This window comes from Purpureocillium takamizusanense, chromosome 5 (genome assembly GCF_022605165.1).
Source record: "Purpureocillium takamizusanense chromosome 5, complete sequence".
NCBI lineage: Eukaryota > Fungi > Ascomycota > Sordariomycetes > Hypocreales > Ophiocordycipitaceae > Purpureocillium > Purpureocillium takamizusanense.
In genome coordinates, this window is record NC_063072.1 from 2328586 (window position 1) to 2347627 (window position 19042).

The 19042-nt window shown below is 59.4% G+C and overlaps 4 protein-coding genes across 5 annotated transcripts; 2 read left to right on the plus strand and 2 right to left on the minus strand.

Annotated features, from left to right (window-relative positions):
* Positions 1-123: 123 nt before the first annotated feature.
* On the plus strand, positions 124-1598 carry NIT2 (Beta-ureidopropionase; the record flags this gene model as incomplete). Its single annotated transcript, XM_047987660.1, has 4 exons — positions 124-231; positions 321-413; positions 730-1490; positions 1553-1598. The coding sequence occupies exons 1-4, from the start codon at positions 217-219 to the stop codon at positions 1596-1598; spliced, it is 915 nt and encodes a 304-aa protein (XP_047843646.1). The 5' UTR covers positions 124-216.
* Positions 1599-5327: 3729 nt separating this feature from the next.
* JDV02_006283 (uncharacterized protein) lies at positions 5328-5891 on the minus strand (the record flags this gene model as incomplete). The annotated part of the gene is made up of 1 exon (XM_047987661.1): positions 5328-5891. The coding sequence occupies one exon, from the start codon at positions 5889-5891 to the stop codon at positions 5328-5330; it is 564 nt and encodes a 187-aa protein (XP_047843647.1).
* A 10686-nt stretch (positions 5892-16577) lies between these two features.
* On the plus strand, positions 16578-17789 carry JDV02_006284 (uncharacterized protein). Its single transcript, XM_047987662.1, has 3 exons — positions 16578-17039; positions 17153-17280; positions 17360-17789. The coding sequence occupies exons 1-3, from the start codon at positions 16785-16787 to the stop codon at positions 17583-17585; spliced, it is 609 nt and encodes a 202-aa protein (XP_047843648.1). The 5' UTR covers positions 16578-16784; the 3' UTR covers positions 17586-17789.
* Positions 17528-19028, minus strand: JDV02_006285 (uncharacterized protein). 2 transcript variants are annotated; one of them, XM_047987663.1, is made up of 2 exons: positions 18674-19028; positions 17528-18584 (listed from the first exon to the last, which is right to left on the minus strand). In XM_047987663.1, exons 1-2 carry the CDS (start codon positions 18959-18961, stop codon positions 17763-17765), a joined length of 1110 nt encoding a protein of 369 aa, XP_047843649.1. In that variant the 5' UTR covers positions 18962-19028; the 3' UTR covers positions 17528-17762. The 2 variants fall into 2 exon arrangements, with proteins under 2 accessions (XP_047843649.1, XP_047843650.1); XM_047987664.1 differs by having other exon boundaries at positions 17528-19028.
* Between the last annotated feature and the right edge of the window lie 14 nt (positions 19029-19042).

A 19042-nucleotide genomic window follows, 5' to 3' on the forward strand; every position in this document is an offset into this window, starting at 1 on the left:
CAGAGGATTTGTCGTTGGAGGGGGTTCGCGACTTCCCAGCCAGGCGTCAGTACTGTAACCACAGTAAGTCGTCACAACGCTTCGCCTTATTAATAAGCGGCGACTCCTCTTTCAACCTCACCCACCCTCGATGCGCACTCAGGCTCATTTCCGTGGCTCAACTCACCCTAAAAAAGCCAACTTAGACCAGAGAAATCTTTGCATCCCGAAAACGCCATGGCAGTGCTCGCTGTATGTCCAGGAGTCGAAGACACGGCCCGCCGGCTCAGGCGATGCGAGGCGAGGGGCTGAAGGAGGGCGTGCAGCTAACTCGTTGACAGGCCGTTGGGCAGATCTGCGCGACGGGATCCCTCAAAGCAAACCTAGACCAGTGTGTGAGGCTCGTCAACAAGGCCGCCATCGGCGGGGCAAAGGTGAGTGAGAGTGAACACGCTGATGAGACGGCGCCGGTAGACTAGACATCTCCAGCTCTCTCCACCGACGAGCGTCGGTGGGGAGACTGTTTCACTGACGTACACCAACCGGTCTCTGCCTGGCATTGTTTTGATTTCTCGATCGCGCATCGAGATATTGTGAGACATCTGCAGGGCGGCGGCGCGGAGAGTGCCGATTCTGTCGGTACCAGAGACGAACCAACCCCCCCGCCCCCTCCCCTCCGGCCGACCCTCGTTGAGAGACATCTATGCACGCGAGCGATGGCATCCACTGACCTGCCCTGTTGATCCTCAGATACTGTTCCTGCCAGAGGCTTCAGACTACATCGCGCCCGACGCCCAGACCTCGCTGGAGCTTGCGGTGCCGCAGTCGACGTCGCCGTTCGTCCTGGGTTTACGTGCCGCGGCGAAGCAGCACTCGATCGCGGTCCACGTGGGCATCCATCATCCTTTAGAAACGACAACGGGCGGACCGGTCCGAAAGCTGCTCAATCGTGCGTTATACATCAACGCAGACGGCGCCATTGTCGAGGCGGCGACGTACGACAAGCTTCACGTGTTTGATTACGGGTCTCTCAAAGAGAGCAACACGGTGCAGCCGGGGACGAGGCTCACGCCTCCGTTCGAGTCACCGGTGGGCAGGATAGGCAGTCTCATATGCTTCGACGTGCGGTTCCCCGAAACGGCCATCGCCCTGGCGCAGCCGGGCAAGTCAAGTCGATGGTTCAGTCGCCCCGCACAGATCTTGACGTACCCCAGCGCGTTTACGATCCGCACCGGCGAGGCACATTGGGAGACGTTGCTCCGGGCGCGGGCCATTGAGACAGAGAGCTGGGTGGTCGCCGCCGCGCAGGTCGGGCAGCACAACGAGAAGCGAGCGAGCTACGGACGGAGCATGGTCGTGGACCCGTGGGGCACCGTGAGACTGCGGCTCAAGGGCGTGGTGGACGCCCGCGGGGAGGCGGAGGAGGGGGCCGTGGGGGAGATTGGGTTCGTGGAGATGGACATGGACGTGGCGGGCCGAGTGAGGGAGAGCATGCCGCTGCAGAGGCGAACGTAAGTACGACCGTATACGCCGGGCAGTCGCGAGAGTGCAAACTGACAAAGTCACGGCGCAGGGACGTGTACCCCGAGTTGCCCGGACGGGCGGACGGCGCGGACTGATGATTGGCGACGTCGGCACCCGAGGCCGGGATGGGATGGGATGGGATGGGATGGGATGGGAATCTAACAATGTCCCATGTAGGGCATGCATTGTGCACAAGAATGCATGAGCATTTGTGCCGCCTCTCGGCTGCCCCCCCTCCACACGAAGTGGCCGGAATCTGCGCTCGCCCCCGGATTTCCAGACAGTCGGGAAGACCCACCGAGCGAGGTGCTAACTTACGCCCTGCGTACACGTATCGAGGCGAGGCGTGCGGCGGTGCTCGACTGACCTCACCTGGTACGGCCGTCCCGCGTCAGGCAGTGTAGATGCCGCGCGCATGGCACTCTTGACGCGCGCCGGGGCAGCGGAAAACAAGTCAAGGTCCATAACCAGGACATGGACGCAAACTCGGCCGCCACCTGTACATGCACGTGTGTCGTGGAGTTGCTACCGAAGCCGCCCACCCATGCGCGCGCGTGTGTCCGTACAACACAAATGACAGATACGAACAAGTGCCGAACGGGCTTCTTGGCCTTGTTGGTGCGGCAGAACACATGGGCAGACGCGCGATGCGAACGAAGCATGATGGTCAGGAAGAAAGAGAGTTTGCCACGAGGCCATGTGGCCCACGCCCCGCGCCCTGTCGCGTGCGGCCGGCCGTGCTACATTGCGGACCGCAAGGGACGAGGCTTTGTGATACGGTGGCTCTGTAGTTGGTGATGGCTTCATCGGGCGGACGAGCTGCAGAGATGCCTGTTTTGCTTCTCCAAGTCTCTCGTCTCCCGCGGCCCAGCTAGCCCACCGAGGGTGAAGAAGCAAGCGCCAAATGTTGGTTCGATTCAATCTAGTGTTTTGCTACAAAGCACCGTAAGGACTCGGGTCCATCCGTGATGGATACCTAGCACTAGCAAAAAGCCACACCGGGTCAAAGGCGCCCAACATGGCGGCACACCGAAGGTGGTACCGGACAGTCGGTCCCAAACCTTTGTTTTTCTTTTTTGTCCTTTCCTGCCCCTTCCTTTCACTCGCTTGGACCATGATGGGGCTGCTGGCCCTCTCTCTCTCTCTCTCTGTCTTTCTCTCTCTCATTCTTTCTTTTTCGTTTTTGGGGGAGCGCTTTCCTTTTGCCATTGCCGCCGTGCCCCGCCTCTCCAGCCGGCCAGCGACCCGTCCCGGCCTCCTGGGTCCCGCGCCGCCGCGCAGGGCAGGGGAGGGGGGACGAAGAAGGGAGGGGCGAGATGGGGGTGAGAGGGGCGTACGGACGGGGGCGTGCCGCAAAAGGGGGGGGGGCGCAAGCGGGTGGGTTTGGGGAGGGATGGGGAAGGGGGGGGGCCTTGCATTAGCAACGCGGCAAGGGAAGCCGGTTTGAGTGGCTGCATGCTGCTGCCAGATGCGACTGCATGACGCTTGGGCGCGCGCGCGGTGCTTGTCTTGCTTGCTTGCTGCTGGGACGAAGGGCTGCAGAGCTGCTGCTACTGCTGCCGCTGCTGCTGCTGCACGATGCGAAATGCGTGATGCGAGATGCGAGATGCGAGATGCGGCATGCAGCAGGGCAAGCAGGGCTGGCTACGGTACATACATACTTGGGCTTGGGTAGTAGGTGGCCGGCCAGCAGGGCCAATGCTTGGGCTGCTTGAGCGCCGACGAGTCAACAAGCTAATGAATGGATGAACGAATTGATGAATAGATGGATGAGCGACCTACTTCAAAGGGCATGTCTGCCTGCGTGGGCTGCACTACTACGCGCGCAAGGTAGTCACTGCGCACCCACGATGCAGCAGCAGCACGAACAAAAAGTACTAGGCAAAGAACGCACGTACGTACGTACCTTGGCACGCCCTGGAGCGCTGCAGAGGGTTTTTTCCTTTAGGCACGCAGATACCTAGGTAGGCAACTACCGTACCCAGCAGATCTGCTGCTGCTGCCTGTGTAAGACGCCTTGTCGCTACCTTACCCTCATGGGCGACCGTTTGTTGGTTGCTTGCTTGCTCGGTTGCTTTCTTTCTTGCTTGCTTGATTGATTGACTGATTGATTAATTGTCTGCTCGGCACCCCAGCAGACCGACCGCCGCGCACCCCCCGACCGACCGAGCCGACCGAGCGTACCTGAGTAGAGTAGGTACGTCGTCCTGAGAAGTCTAGAGTCTGCCCTGAGACCGGACTCCCCCCGCCGCCCCCCATGAATCATCACCGTCACCCATCAGCACCACATCATGACACACGCACGACACACGACGACACACGACGACACACACACCGAGGGTGAAGCGGCCTTGGTTTGGTAGTTAACTGACTTAGTAGGTACAGTAGTACTCAAACTCAAAGCCGACGTAGTCGCACGCCCTCCTCGCCTCTTAACCCAGCCCCCGTTCCCCTCCCCCCCTCTTCTTCCCCCTCCCCGGGTGCCCGGCCCCCCTTACCTTACCCTCCCGCCCGCAACGCAACGCAACGCACCGTACCGTAACTACCGTAACTACCGCGCGCGCATCAGCTGGCGTCATCGCCAGGGTCCGCGCGCGCAGGCCGCTGTTTAGCAGCAGCAGTCAGTCAGTCCGCACGGTAACTTTGGTACGGAGATGACGCAGACCTCTCTCGCCCACCTTCCCTTGCGCTCCCCATGCCGTCTTCACTGGGTACTTCTCATTGCTTGTTTTTTTTTTTTCAGCGCGTCCTCGCCCCCCCGCCCCCCCGCTCCTATCCCCCTATTCCGAGGCGCATACATATGCATCCATCTACTATTCGAAGGAAATCCTCAACGTCCTTACAACACAATGTCTTGTTTCTCTGCCGCGAGTTACATTATTTCCTTGTAGCTGAGCACCGTTAACTGCTATATGCTACTACAAATCCTACTTCGCACGCACATGCTACTACGAAGTACACATGTGTGAATTCCATCCATCTCGGGCGTGACACCAACCCGGAGGCACCTCTGTCGTCTGATGGACATCAATCATAGAGATGCCTCACCGATGGCGTGCTCACACTCCCAACTACGCACCGTCTTCGTCGTCTTCTTCGTCGGCCCCACCGCTAGACATAGGTAGCCATTGAGTGAGCGACTAGAAAGAAACAAGACCACATATGAGCCCCCCAGGCGCTTTACTTCGATTACGCATACAAGTTACATACGCACTTATTATACACATGTCGTGCTCTCCGTCCCGTCACCGCGCTCTACCACGGCCCCAACGGCCCCAATGCCTTTCTTCCCCCCCCCCCCCTTCCGCAGCCTGGTCAAGCCACACCCGCCCTCCGCTCCCGGCATCTTGGGCCTGCGTCGCCGATCCGAGACGGTTGTGGCGGCGGCGGCGGCGGCGGCGGCGGCAGGCAAGCAAGCAGGCAGGCAGGTGTTCGGTCGGACAGCATGGCAAGGGCAGGGCAGGGAAAGCAGCAGGAGGGGTGGCAGTCTTGCCGCGCCATCGGTGCCCTGGTGTGCGTGCTCTGGCGAGTCTGGCATCTGGCCGCCGTTCACCAAACTCAAGTCTGAGACTTTGACTCGGCCGGCGTGTCTACTCGTTGTGGTACGTAGGTAGTCGTCACCGACCCCCCCAAAGCCCCCTTTCTCCCCCATCTGTGCTGCTGCCCGGCCCGGGCATTGTCGCGTCCCTTCCAAGCCCGCCCCCGCTTTGTCGATCTCCCATCGTCTTGTCACCTGAGAGAGCCTCGTCTTGGCGCGTTTCCGTCCATTGCAAACGGCCTGGGCCTTCATTTTGTATCTAGTCTGATAGGAAAAGAAAAGCCAACTATCTAGGGTCTCTTTCTCGCGCGTACCCAAGTGCACCGCACGCTGAGACCCGCCCCATGGCCAAGAGTCGACCCGAATCTTCTTGATCCGGGTACTGTACATTGTCGAGATTAAGGAAAGGGGGTATCATCCAGCCCACATCCTGAGTCCAGCCCAGAATTTGATCGAGCTGGTCGGCTTCTTCGTCGTCTCGCCTCCGCCTCGTCGCCAGCGCGGCTTGCCCGCGAAAATCGTACACAATCGCTCGAGACTGGCCCCCTCGTGACGTCGACGCCGGCGTGCTTTCGCGCGACCGGAGAGATGATGACGAAATGAAAAGGGAAAATAACCGATCCAAGCCAGAGCCCCAAAGTCTATATGCGCAAAATATCACCAGTCCGTTTTTCCCTTCCCGTTCCCATTTCCCATTTTTGAGCCACCCAAATCGCAACGGCAGGAAAGAGAAACGATAAAAAAGGAAATGAGCGCCTCGTCCATGGCTCAGCCCAACAAGATGCATCGGCCAGGCCTGCGGCACTCCGGGCCCTGTCATGAGCGGACGAGATTGCCTGCCTCTCGGCATGAACCCCGCCGCCTGTGGCCGATCCCAGACATGTCGCGAAATGGCCGGATCTGCATTCCGTTGGGAATGCACCCCTCCTAACGCGGTTGGCGCGATGTCTTGAGGGGCGAAAAGATGAAATATGACGGGGCAAGTTGCCTAGCTCGGCAAAAAAAGAAAAAAGGCAAAGAACGAACAGAAAGAGCAAGGAAAGAAACTCAAAAACTTCCCGAGATCCTCCGTCTATGGTCAAACGCCGCACATTCAGCCGTGCCAGAATTGTGAAGACAGAAACTTCCACGCGTGTACTGGAAATGCAAATCGTCGAGCATTGTGTGAACGGTCCTTCTTTTGGTGTATCTTGCTGCTGACAAGCAAGGTGGCTCCGAAGCCGGGGTGTATGTATACAGACGACAGCAAGTTGATTAAAAGGTCGTATCAGGAAAAGCGTTATACAACATTGGTACAGTCGATGACCGTCAGTGAGGCGGCCGAGGAGAGATGCCAGATAAAAGTGGCTGCGTTGGCTTAAAGAGCATCACCGCGGCTGCGGCCGAGGCGGCGGCTTGGGGACGCCGGTTGTGTCGTAGGCACCGCGGCCCATGTTGCAAAGGCTCGAGTCCTTGTGTATCATTGTGACGGAGGCGGTCGTGGGGGGTAGGTAATGGCGCATGTGCTGTCAGCCGAGGCGCAATGTTAGCCAAAGTGATCCCTTGACACCAAGCGAAACGACGCCGACATTGCGACTCTTATACGCAGACGCGTTGGCTTGACTCGATAACGGAGTTTACTGGTAGGCAGAAGGCTCATTTCAACGGCGAAGCGAGTCTTGCCTGGAGGCGAGTTCGGCAGGCCAACACGAGTCGGGCGGATGGTAGCAAAAAGCCTACAAGCGACAGTGACTCACAAAAGTAGATGCCGTGGTGTGACCGCGGTATGAGGGAAGCTTGCCCAGGAAGGGGCAGCGGAAGCGGGTTGTCGAGGAGACGAGGCGGATGCGATGTTCCCAAGGGACTGAAAGTCGAGGGACAGCCAAATCGGCGGCCGATTTGCGAGCGCGGCCAATATTACTGGGCTGTTTCGGGAGCGCAGCTGTGGCAAGGGAAGTCGTGGTCAACGAGGCGAGTAGATCGGCACCGGAGCGTTGGGACGAGGCGTTACACGAGCCAAGATGCTGTCGCAGATGTGGCGTGTGACACGGGAGACCTCGGTTCGGCAGGAAGTTGTTCTGCACGAAGCGGATAAGATTTGGTGTTGTCGGGGTACAACAGGACTTGACGTAGTCGCTGGTAGCCTAGGCTCCCGTATCGGCTCTACTTGCGGCCCGTTGATTCTCGAACTTTTTGTTGCTCGCGGCGTGGGTAGACGGAGCGTCACGCAAGGCGAGGCGGGTGTCGCAGGCAAGTACACGCAGCGCAGTGGAGTGGGTCGCGCGGTCGGGAGCGAAGCTGCGCGGAAGTCGAGTTATGGAGCGGTTGATTAGGTGGACAGGTTGATTATAGCAGTGCAATAGCAGGCAAGAAGGAGAGCAAGGGCAAAGAGAAATGAGCGTGCAGGTGCCCCGAGTGAAGCCGACGACGGACGATGAGCAAGAAGATCCAGGGGAGCGAAGGGACAGTGCAGTGGCAGGGAGGGAAGGGCGCTTTTGTATATCAGGGCGCAATCCAAGTGAGAGGAAAGCGCGAGACAGAGACAGAGCGAGGAAAGAACGGACCCAGCCTGCCGTCACCTCACATTTTGGAGGAAAGAGTCAGGGCCCTGCTCGCCCAGACCAGGGAGGGAGGAGTGGCCAAGGGGGGCGTGCCGTTGGTATGCATCGAGGCAAGGTACCTGCATACGGTACCTGCCTTGCCTTGCCTCGCGGTTGGGGGGGGGGGGGGGGTGGGGGGTAGAGCCAGGCATGTACAAGGCGTGTGTGGCGTGAGTTTATCCCATCCCAGTTGGCGCGGGAGGGCCTCCGTCAGGCAGGTACGTGCAGGAGGTGGTACCTTATTACCCTCCAGGGGCCTTACGTACCGCAAGGTCAGTACCTACAAGAAAGGCAACGCCCAGGGGCCTGACACTGACTGGCCAGGCAGGCAGGCACGATGGCAAGGTACTACCAAGGTAAGGTTGCTGCCACCCAAAGGTACTAGTAGTGCCTTGTTCCTGCGTTTTCAGGTCTGGCCTGGTCCTTTCCGGCGCTGCTTTTTGCGCCGCCTCGCTTTGCTTTTAGGTCGCTTCACAATTTTGCTTTGCCTGTGCTGCGGTGCGGTACCTAAGCCGTCCGTGCTTTCTCCCATGCTGCTTGTCTGTCAGAGGCGGTCTCATCGCCCAAGCCTGCAGCGTTGCGGGCTGCACGATGGCTCGCCCCTTGGACCCTCGGCCCTTGGCGACAATGCTCGTAAATAGCAGCCTCCACCAGGGCGGCCTCGCCAAAAGCAGCACGTTACGATGAGGCTTGAACCTCACCGGCGGGCCAGGCGGTCGCGCAAAGGGGAAACGAGCAGGCAAGCAAGCAAATAGCTGCAGGAGGCGCGGAAAAGGGAAAGAAAAAACTTTTTTTTCCCGACAGTGGCCCGGGAGACTGGGAAATTTCCCCTGGACCCTGTTTTTGGCGGAATTGAGAGAAGGGTAAGGAGGCATCCCTGTCTTTCGCATCCAGCAGTCAGGTCAGCCAGCGGTACTGGTGGCCGCTCAACCCGAGGCCAATGGTCGCTGGATGGAAGGAAACTGGCTGGGGAAAGGCGGCAGCATCCAATACCCATCCATCGGCCATGGCGTCAATCCAGTCGTCCCGGTCAGCAGAAGCCCAGCCACGCTGCTCCTGCTGCATCCTCCTGTCGCCGCCGCCAATGGGCTGTCTGGGCAGATGCTCGACCCGAGACCGCTGCAACACGGAACCGCCTATGGACGTCAGTGCCCGAAGGAAGCTCACATTACTCGTTCGTGTTGGAGCGACTCGCAATCGAAATGCTGGGGCCTGCTGCATGGGTGATGGCGTCGGGCCTCCTGCCTGGGTGGCGATCTGCCTAGGGCAAAACGCTGGTGCTCGTTTGGAGAGCCGTGCAATCCGTGCCCCGGCTCTATCATCGGGGTACATTAGTACCTTTCTTTGGGTACTAAGGTAGCCGCTCTGCCACCCTACCGCGTGCAATTGCAGCTGCCCGCACATGCGGATACAAGTTGCCTCTCCCGCCATCCTTCCCAGCGGACGGGTACCGTAGCTTAGCGGCCCCATTTGTGCCCCGTTAGCTTGGCTTAGCCAGGCACAGCAATGATGAGAGGCCGCTAGCGGGCCTTGCCTTCCAGGCTGGGACCCATGACGCACGGCGGGTTCTGGGGCCGGCCAGTCGGGGGGCCGTCACCTCGGACCATGGAGGCAGGCCAGGCCGTTGATGTGTGCCCGCCCTGAAAGTTAGTAGACTGGAGCCCATGAATTAGGTAAATTTGCTAACTTTACCAACCAAAGAGCACGGCAACTACTAAGTTACCAAGTGATTTGGCAGGTAATGATTATTGTAGTTTGGATGAGGCGACTCAAGTGCCGCCAGTCCGCCGGCCGTCTCTCGCAAATGGCGCTCGTTACAGCGTCCAAGCGTGTCCGCAGGCATATTGGATCATGCCGCGGCGTTGGCGTTCGCGTGGGCATGGGCATGGGTTGCTTGGGTAGGTAGTACCTTTACTTCCTTCCCACATCCGTCCGACCTTCAACTGGCGTCTACCCCCCTCCCGGTAAGACAGGGGTTAGCCAAAGGGGGATTTTGGGGGGGGGTGGCCAACATTGCCCAATCCACCATCGGCCGCCAAAAACACACAGCGACGCAAACACGGGAGCGTGACGGGGGGCCGGCTGCGCTGCCCGGAGACCTGGTCTGCCTGGGTAGATGGAGGTGCAGGGTTCTGAGGTTTCTGATCGCAGAATTCGTCAGTCTCACTTGAAGAGGGCGCATTGTCTCCCCAAATCTAAATCTGAGGACAGGATGCCGGGCTTTCAGAGTTGCTTTTTTGTCTTTGCTGAGGGCGGTCGGTTTGTCCCGGTGGTACCTGTCCTGCTCCAGTGCAGGTCTCCTTGTCGACGAACGCGATCGCCCAGTCCCTTGCCTTGCCTCATCAACAGGCAAGGTAGCGTACTACCTTAGTACCTACCTTAGGTAAGGTACCCTGGGTGCTACTAGGTACCTAGTAGATATTGCTTGCAGACCGCACGGAGCACGGGGTAACGTCCTCGCCATGGCCACCTGGTACATCACCCATGCCAACTCGACGAACGCACCGCACCTGCTGTGTGGCAGTTGAAACTGCAGTACAGGTTCAATGGAGGCAGGAGCGGCTTGGTACCGATCAATGACGGGACGGTGCCATTCTCCACCTGCCATTTCTCGCCTCTGCTGATTTCGCGACTAATACGGCAAAGGAGTGGCGTAGCGCTTGGTAACCCTTGCCATTTTGCACCTTTGGTACTGCACAGAGTACCGACGTGCAGGGCAAAGGACTACAGGCGTCTGTCTTTCATGTCTTTACCCACCTACTTAGTACTTCATATGAGAGAAGGACGCTTGCATTGGCGCGTCATCCATCTCGGAGCGCTCCGAGCTCATGCGTTACCCTCATGCGCACAACGCCCACCCGATGTGTTGAGCTTTACAAGTTGCGAACGTGCAAGTGCTTCTTACGATGCAAGCAACCACATTACCCTTTTAGGTACCTGCCTTAGGTACTAACTTACTGTGGGCGCCTCCCTCAGCTAAAGGACGTACTGACTGGTACGTACCTTACAAAGGCACCCAAGGTTGTGCTAAAGCTACTGCATGTATATAAGGAAGGAACACGCAGGACACGTCGGTGAGGCAAATGGGATGCTGCCCCCCGTTCACCTGTCGTCGCATGCGACTGCTCTTTCCCGTCCGCCCGCCCCTCCAGCGGCAGCTGTTGGAGAGACGCAAGGACGCACTGCTCGCCGATCTATCGGTTGCCAGCTGTCTGGATGCATCGTCCGGTTCCATTCAGCGCCCCTCCCCACCGCGCCTTGCTTCTCCCAAACGCCAGGCCAGGTTGACAAGGAACCTGATTCGGCCGCCCAGTCTGTCGGTTCCAGCCGCCCACCGGCGTCTGCCCGGGTAGGCCCCGTTCTCCTGCTTCCGCCGTCGCTTGCTTTGCCCACGCCAATCGGCGGGCGCCCGGTCCCTGCTTGATTTCCCGTGCAAGGATATTTTTTGTAGGTCGGATGGCATTGGCATGGCATGGCATGGACATGACAGGACGGGCCCAGCAGCAGCAGCGCAGCAAGGGTACAATCTGCGGACACCACGGCCACAGCAACTTGACAGCAGCCTCTGTTTTGCTCCCATGTTGCTCGACTCAGGCTCCCGGCCAGCTTTGCCTGGTACATACATACGTGTGTGTATGTACGTACGCAAGGTATGTACTCTTGACGTTTGCCTGTGTATCCGGCATGCCCGTCTTGTTGTACAGGCCTTCCCGTCCGTCGCCGACGCTCCTTCTGGCGAGCCACGATAGCTCCCGGTTCCGCGCCGACCCGTTCGTTGCTTTGGGGCGTGGCTTCTGACATCGGCCGGTGCGCGTTTACACCCCTTTGGCTGGCTGGACTGTCGCACTTTGCGTCGCGGCTGATCTCACTCTTGCAGATGGATGCGAGCTTGTCCGTCGACAGGGCCAAGCATTGTGGGCAGGTCTCGCTCTGTGCGATCCCCTTGCAGCTGTTGTCTGCTTGCGCCTCGGAGCCGAAGACGGGAGCTGACCGATCCTAGTCTCAGCTACTATCACGAACCGTCAGGCGGAGAGCTGAACTTGAACCGACTTTCGAGTGCCAGCTTCTGGAGGAATCCCGGGCCTGGCAGCGCGACGTAGTGTCCGCGAGGTCATGTAACGACAACCGGGCAAGCCGAACAGTGCAACGGCGTGCGGGCTCCATGGCCGTACCCGATCCGCAAACATCACAACACAATACGTACATCCTTGAGGCGAGCGATGGTGCTGTACAGTACCTATACACGACTCCTAGGAGCGGGCAGTGTTCAGGTGGCCCGCTTCCCCAGTGGTCGTTTGCGGGCCACCCCCCGTTCGCTCCAGCGACCCGGCTTTCTGGGTCTTTCCTCACGCATCCTGGCAACCCTGGCATCCCGGCTGGACTGGACGTCTTTTTTGCAGCTGTCCCGTCCGGACGGCCCACGTCCCGGATTGTTCGACATGTTGCGACCCGTCTCATTCTCTCAGGGACCAGCCTACGAAAACTCTGCGCTCCTTGACTCGTCCCTTGCATTGCATCACACAGCAGTTGGTGATGATACGGGGTGCTGGGGGCCATGATGCAGCCTGCATCGAAGCCGAGAACCAACCAACACCACCACCACCACCACCAGCAGCCCAGATGGCGTTGCCCCGACTATTGATTAGTAGTACGACAGCAGCAGCAGGACACCACTGCTTCGTACGTACCACAACGGCTGCGAACCCTCTGGCATTGCTACCGTAAGTACTTACTGTGCTGTACTGTATTGCACACACGGGGTACGCATACCTATGTACACCAAACATACCGGTTGGAGCAGCATGACGACGGCAGGTTGGTCCAAACAGACCGCGACCGAGTTGCTATTTACGGGCGTCATCCTGACATGGGTGACATCGAACAACCGCCAAGACGCTGCCAGAGGCACTCCCATCGCGCGCATAACCAGGCACTACTTCGTTCTGTATAAACAGGAATGTCATGGAAGGCGACTCAGACGCGTGGCTGTTCAATGTGGCAAAGGGTTATACTCGGTAGGCTGCGACAATGTATCCGCATCACACAGTTCTCCGTTAATGAATAGGCTGCGCAGTGCCACTTCTATCATGGTTTCTATCAACGCGACGGGGGACGTCTCATGCTGAGCGCATTGCCCGTCGGCCCTGATGAGCCCAGTCATGCTGGATCCACCCGAGTAAGTCTCCGACCTGGGGGTGGCAGCCTGGTTGCGGGCATCAGCTCGATGCAGGTGATAGTAGCCAACCCCAATAAGCAACGCCCCCATTGACGTATGTACAATAATAGCTGGCGTCGTGCCGTCTTGTCATTGACAAGCTCAGCTTCCGACTCAGCCTCGCTTTATTCCGAGCAATCCCAAAAAAAAGGGCTCCAGCAGCAGGCAGCCCACCAAGTTGAGAGTGCGTGCATAAGCGGGCCTCCTTTCCCAGAGCACCGTTCTCCTAGCGCACCCAGAGAAGGCGCGACGACTAATGATTGGCGCCTAACATGCAACTGGCCGGTGCTGCATGTCCATGGACCGCCAACTCGAGGCGCAACGAACGCCCTGACGGGCGCAGGAACGACGAAGAGTGTTTGCCTTGGAGCCAGGAAGCTGCAACGTCGACAAGTCCGTGCAAACCGCCAGGGCCATGTTCGAGGTACATACGTCTGGTGCAAAGGCATTCGTCGCATGAGATTAACGGCGGCCTCTGAAGAAGACGGCACGTAGCCCATTGTTTCGAGTTTGCTGCCAGTCCCTTGAATCTTCAGGGGCACCCCCCGGACGCCAGCCCCCACAGCCCGGCCAGGAGACGCGTGGCTTCCGAGCTGGGCTAGGCTGATGCCTCGGAAGCTTTCTAGAAAAGCAGGGGTGGCACGAATCCCAGTGGTTGTTGGCTGCGTTCAGCCAGTCCTGACAAGCACCACAACACAAGAAAAAAGTCCCTTGGGCTGCAGCCCGCGGGTAAGCATGTGCTGTTTGTCCACCCGCGGCTATCTGGTTGGTAAGGACCACATACTACAAAGGGGGGGCTGTCCGACCGCGCTGGTCAGCGACGCTATTATGGGTGATGGGGATTGCACGCTCGCAGCTTCGGCGGCTGATGCTCCCCGGGGCCAACACCAAAGAACCTTAACAATTCCTCATGACCCGGCTGGCGCGGTTGTGTTCTTACGGCGTGCCAGACATGGCCCTGCCTGGCCCATGAAGTCGGGGGCGCAGAAGTCGCTCATACGTGGTGAATGGTCTCACCAAGCGAGTATGGCGCGATGAGGCCCGTGGCACCGTAGGACTAGGTCAACGTATCCGTCGGCCATGCCCCTCGCCTGTCGATATTGGCCTTGAAACCACGCCAGGGTATTTGCCCGGCCAGTGGCTGAGTTCTCGCAGTCCATGGGCGGAGAGCGACGGCCGGGTCCCGGGACCTTGCTGGTCGTCAGCGTCTCATCGGAGTGTTGAGGCTCGACGCTGTTAGCCGATAGGTGGTCACGCTGTTGGCTGGTTGGTGCCACGCTCGACATTTTGTGCTGCCAGGAGGACGGCTACGTATGTACATCGCCACGTACGAATACGTACATATAGTACTCCTCCGCTCACGGTGTGTGAGTTGTCTCATGGACGGGCCTTTGGCAGCCGTGCTGTCGTCTTGCTCCCCCACTCGAGGGCCGCCGCAGGGGCATTCCTTGACTGCTCGAATAAATGTCCTTTTTCCGTCTCAAAATGGCCAATGTGTCATTTTGAGCAGCATCCGCAACGAACAATCGTCATCATATGCCACTTCGGAAAGCACCAAGAGCCGCAGGATCATGGCGTTGTTTCGGCGTACATGCAAACCTAGGCCGGCGCGATGCGGCGTTCGCTTCCCTACCCCCGGGGGGGTGCGCTGGGGCAATCATCCATGGAAGCGGAGCTTGGGGGGCAGTTGGCAGAACCCCATTGCGATCACTTTGACAGACATCGTAGCGGAAAGGCGCACAAACGGCACGGCGCGATGCTGAAGCCCCTGAGCTAGAACGACTGATTCACGGAGAATACGACGTTTGGTCCCATCAAGGCAGATCCAGGTACCGCGTACGCACAACGATCCGCAGACTTTCCGCCTGACTCGGTTGGGGCAAATCAGTTGTAAATTGAATGCCATTCTGGAGGGATTTGGTGACAATCGTTGAGCCCGGACGGCTGATCCCTGTCGGGTCTCGTTCCCTCTTGCCACGAGCACAAGCCTTCTCGAAAGCTTGGGGTGCTGAGTGGAGTGCATTAGCATTGAGTCTTGACGTGCCGTAAGGCGTACGTAGTTAGTATGTACGAAGTACTACTGCCACAGCGATGGAAGCCCGACAGCCCCATAGTTCTTGATCGGCTCGCGCCCCGTGTTGGCCGATGACATGCTTGGCGAGTTCGTCAATCGTCCAACTCACCGGCCTCCGGTCATCTCGAGTCACTGGCGGGCGGGCGGGCGGGTAGCTGCCACGGTTGTATTTGTCTACTTGGTAACTATATGCATACTTCGAGTCCCAGACGGAAGCTGTCGCGCGCCATGTCTTCGCCGCCTGCGGCATGGCCCTAACACGCACAGGGAGACGGAGACTGAGGGAGAGAAGGATTGCTGGGCCACGCTGTCTTGTCCGCATCGCCCCGGCGCGGCCCCATCACACACAGCGTCACGGTGAGGCGGCGGGACGAGGCTGGCGAGCACAGCCCAGCGCAGCCAAACCCCAAACCATCGTCAAGCCGACCCCGTTGCGTTGCCGTCGCGCCAGTTGGATGGGGGGGGCGCCGCCGTCTGGCTTTCATGGCCTGCCGGGGAAGCCATCCGCCAGCAAGCATACCCTGTTCCACGACGACGTCGTTAATTTTAAAAAATTTTCCCATCCCAGCCAAGTCAGCAGGCAACCCGCCCTCTTTTTCCCTCCCCTTTCGTTTCTGGCCTGGCTTGGACACGGTCCCTCTTCTCTGCCCGGTCGAAACGTGGGTGCAGGGCAAGGGTGCTCAATCCGGCAACTGGTCTTCTGGAAGGCCGCCTGGGAGGAGGAGGAGCAGCCCTGGGTGTCTAGGATCGGCCGCCTCTCGCGTGCGGGCCCGCGTTGCCGGGGGGGAGGGGAAGGGGGGGAGGCGGCCCGCGTGTGTGTGATTCCCAAAGAGATTCGTCGTTCACGCTGGGCCACGTGGGGTGGGCATGGTGGTGACTGTGTCACCGAAAGAAGAAAGACGGCGGCTGCTGCATATTCGACGATGCAGGTTTGCTGCGGCTGCGTGTCATCTGAGTGACCTCGGTGCCGCAGGTGGTTGGTGTAGAGTCGCGGCTGAAGCTTCTTAGACATGCGCACTCGTTTCCTACAAAATACTTTTGAGTGTGATTGCTTGAGTGGGATGACACTGGCGGTTATAGTGGTGGTGCATGCACCTGCCAGGATGTGTTGGTATGGGCAACGGCACAAGATGTTCCACCGCCACCATGAGACTCCAGGCGTAACCGACGACGCAAGAAACCAAAACCGACACGATGATTCAAGATTCGCATGCCGATTAACCGCCAAAAGAAATGCTGTTCCGTCTTTCTTCGGGAGGCCGGCAAAGACGGAATCTTCCTCCTTGACTGAGGACGTGTTGGATACAGGGTAGATGAGTGTTCCAGGCTCGGGCGGACATCGACGTTGCCCAAGCGAGAACCATGAAAGTGGCGGCGATCCATTGCATGGAGCGGAATGTGCTACCTGACAGGTCCAACTATACTCACTGAAGGAGACGTTGCGAACTTCCCCTGGCTTTGCTGGACGAGATTGCGAAGCCTTTCTTATACGTTCGTGAAGGAAGCTTGAAGTGAGGCCGTTGTCGCCTTGTCAAATAGTGGAGTACTCATTATGCCGCGGAATGGAAGCATGATTAGGGGTATCTCACTAATACAAGCTGACAATCAGCTCTTCTGGGTGCCCGCCCCACACATGGTCCTGCCAAGTCGTCAGCCGTGCTGTCCACCCCGCCATCCGTGACGCAGCTCCTCCTATCGTGACATGCGACGCAAACAGCTCTCGAGAATCCCTTGATTGATTCACCCTGCCCGACGAATTCCGCAGGAGCCTCACCCCGTTGACGAGAAGCAACGAACAAGCTACCTCCGACCGACCGCCCGCCGAAGACGGGGCACGCAAGCGCGCCGCGCGGGACAGCCAAGGCCGACACAAACATGTCCATCATCCAGCAGCACACGAGCGCGTCGCTCAGCGACGCCTGGCGCACCATCAACATCGACGCCCTGACCGAGGACTCGAGCGTCAACTTCGACACCTCGACGCTACACCCGCCGCAGCCGGAGATCTCGGAGGCCGAGGTGCGCCAGCTCGCCGGCCAGGTCAGGCAGCTGCTGAGGGGCGGCGACGCCGAGGGCGCCCTGCGAGGCTGCCTGGAGACGCCCGTCTACAACGGCACCGACGGGGCAAAGGTGCGTAGCAAGCCGCAACCAAGAAACAGAAGCCCCCCCCCGGAGGCTGTGGGAGCCGACGGCGAAGCTCGAGCGGAGATCAAAGGCTGACAATGCGTTGCGCGCGTTGATAGGAGGCTCACCTGCAGACGATCATCGAGGTCCTGCAATCCATCAAGGCCAGCGATATGAGCCCGCTCCTGCGCGGGATTTACGAATCCCCCGGCGGAAACGAGTCTCTGGACGTGCTCATGAAGTACATGTGCGTTCATACGGCGCCGACCCCTCCCCCCCCCCCCCAGACAAAGAGGGATTTGAAGTCGGCGGCTAACGATGCGCAGCTACAAGGGCATGGCAATGGGGCAAAGCGGAGGCGCCGGGCGTACGCCCTCCAAGGTTACGCCGCAGTCGACGGGCGGCTTCAGCCAGATCGGTGCCCGGCCCGGAGTGTCCAACGAGCCCGCAACGGCAGCCATGAGCGTCCTGCTGAGCTGGCACGAGAAGCTGGTGGACGTAGCTGGCCTGGGCTGCATTGGGCGGACAATGACGGACTGGCGCAGGGTGTAGAGGGGGGCGGGCGTGTTGGCAGATGGTGAAATGGCGCATGTTATACGGATGGACAGCAAAAGATGTAGAGTCGCTGCAGGGCACTCGGCGTTTCCCCCCACTATTCTACATACACCATGGTCGTCTGGCATCGTCTTTGATGCCTGTTGGTACAGCGCTCCGCGCCCCACGGGGCACTTACTTCTTTTCCAAGATATCCTTCAGGTTCAGCTCGCCGCTTCCTCTTGCAAGCGGTTTCGGCTGGTTCTCCCCCTCGCGCCAACCAATCATGTATATGATCCTAAAGGTTGCTGGGATGGATCCGTCCGGGTTTCCATGTAGCTCCCTGTATATGGCTTCGTTGGCCATGAGCACATCCCGTCTGATTGGGGCCATCTCGCGACCGAGGATGGCATTGTTCTCGCCCATGGATTGCAGGTCTTGCATCAGCGCAAAGGTGTCTGGGTAGTCGACGATGATGTCATCGACGTCGACGGTCAGCATCTTAAAGCCGGCCTTCTGGAGCAAGCCGCCCACATCCCGGACGTCGGCCAGCGGGGAGACGTGGGGGGAGATGCCGCCTCTGCGCTCCTGCTCTGCGAGCTGGAGGGACGTGCGCAGTTCGAAGAGGGTATCCCCGCCGAGCATGGCCCCGATGAAGGGGCTGTCCGGCTTGAGGACGTGGTTGATTTGCGACAGGATGCCGGGGAGGTCGTTGATCCAGTGCATGCTCAGGGAGCTCAAGACCAGGTCGAACGACTCTGCCTCGTAGGGGAGGGTCTCCTCGTCTTCGAGCACCTGTCGCGTGATGTTGAGCTTCTTGTTGAAGTCGAGGTCCGCATCGCGGTATAGAAGGGCCTCGGACGAGTCGGCGGCCACGAGCTCTGATATCCGCGTCGCCAGCGGCGGTGATTCCGGCTGTGAAGGATCCTGGTCCGGGTTCTCCTGGACCAGAGCCCGCGCAATGTTGCACGAGTTGGCCCCGAGGTCGAGGACGCGGGGGAAGTGCCGGTTGATGTCCTGGAGACGGGGTGTCAGCACACGACGGGCATGTGTCTCGTGATGCCATGATGCCATGAAATTAAATAGGCCGAACAGCGCGCGCTCACCAGCAGCCGATCCGTGAGCCGCAGGGCGACTTCGTCCTTTAGGTAGTCGGCCTGGCGGCCCTCTTCAGGCTTTGAGGCCGCGCGCTCCTTCTGGAGCCACTTTGTGCGGCGATTGAAGACCTGGAAGCGCGGCGCGCCACCGGCGAGGACGGCGTACGACGAGCGTTGTTGGCCGTTGAACTTGGTGATGACGGCATTAAGGGACGGCATTGAGGGGCCGCTGAGCAGGGGCAGGCGTTGCCAGCCCTTGCCCAGCAGTGCCGAGGCTGGCCACGCGCATGGCGACATTACACGACGCCGGTTCTGCAGAGCGCGTGCATCTGCCGACGGAGGAGAGGTCGTCGATGACGGGATGACGCCCGCGCGCCG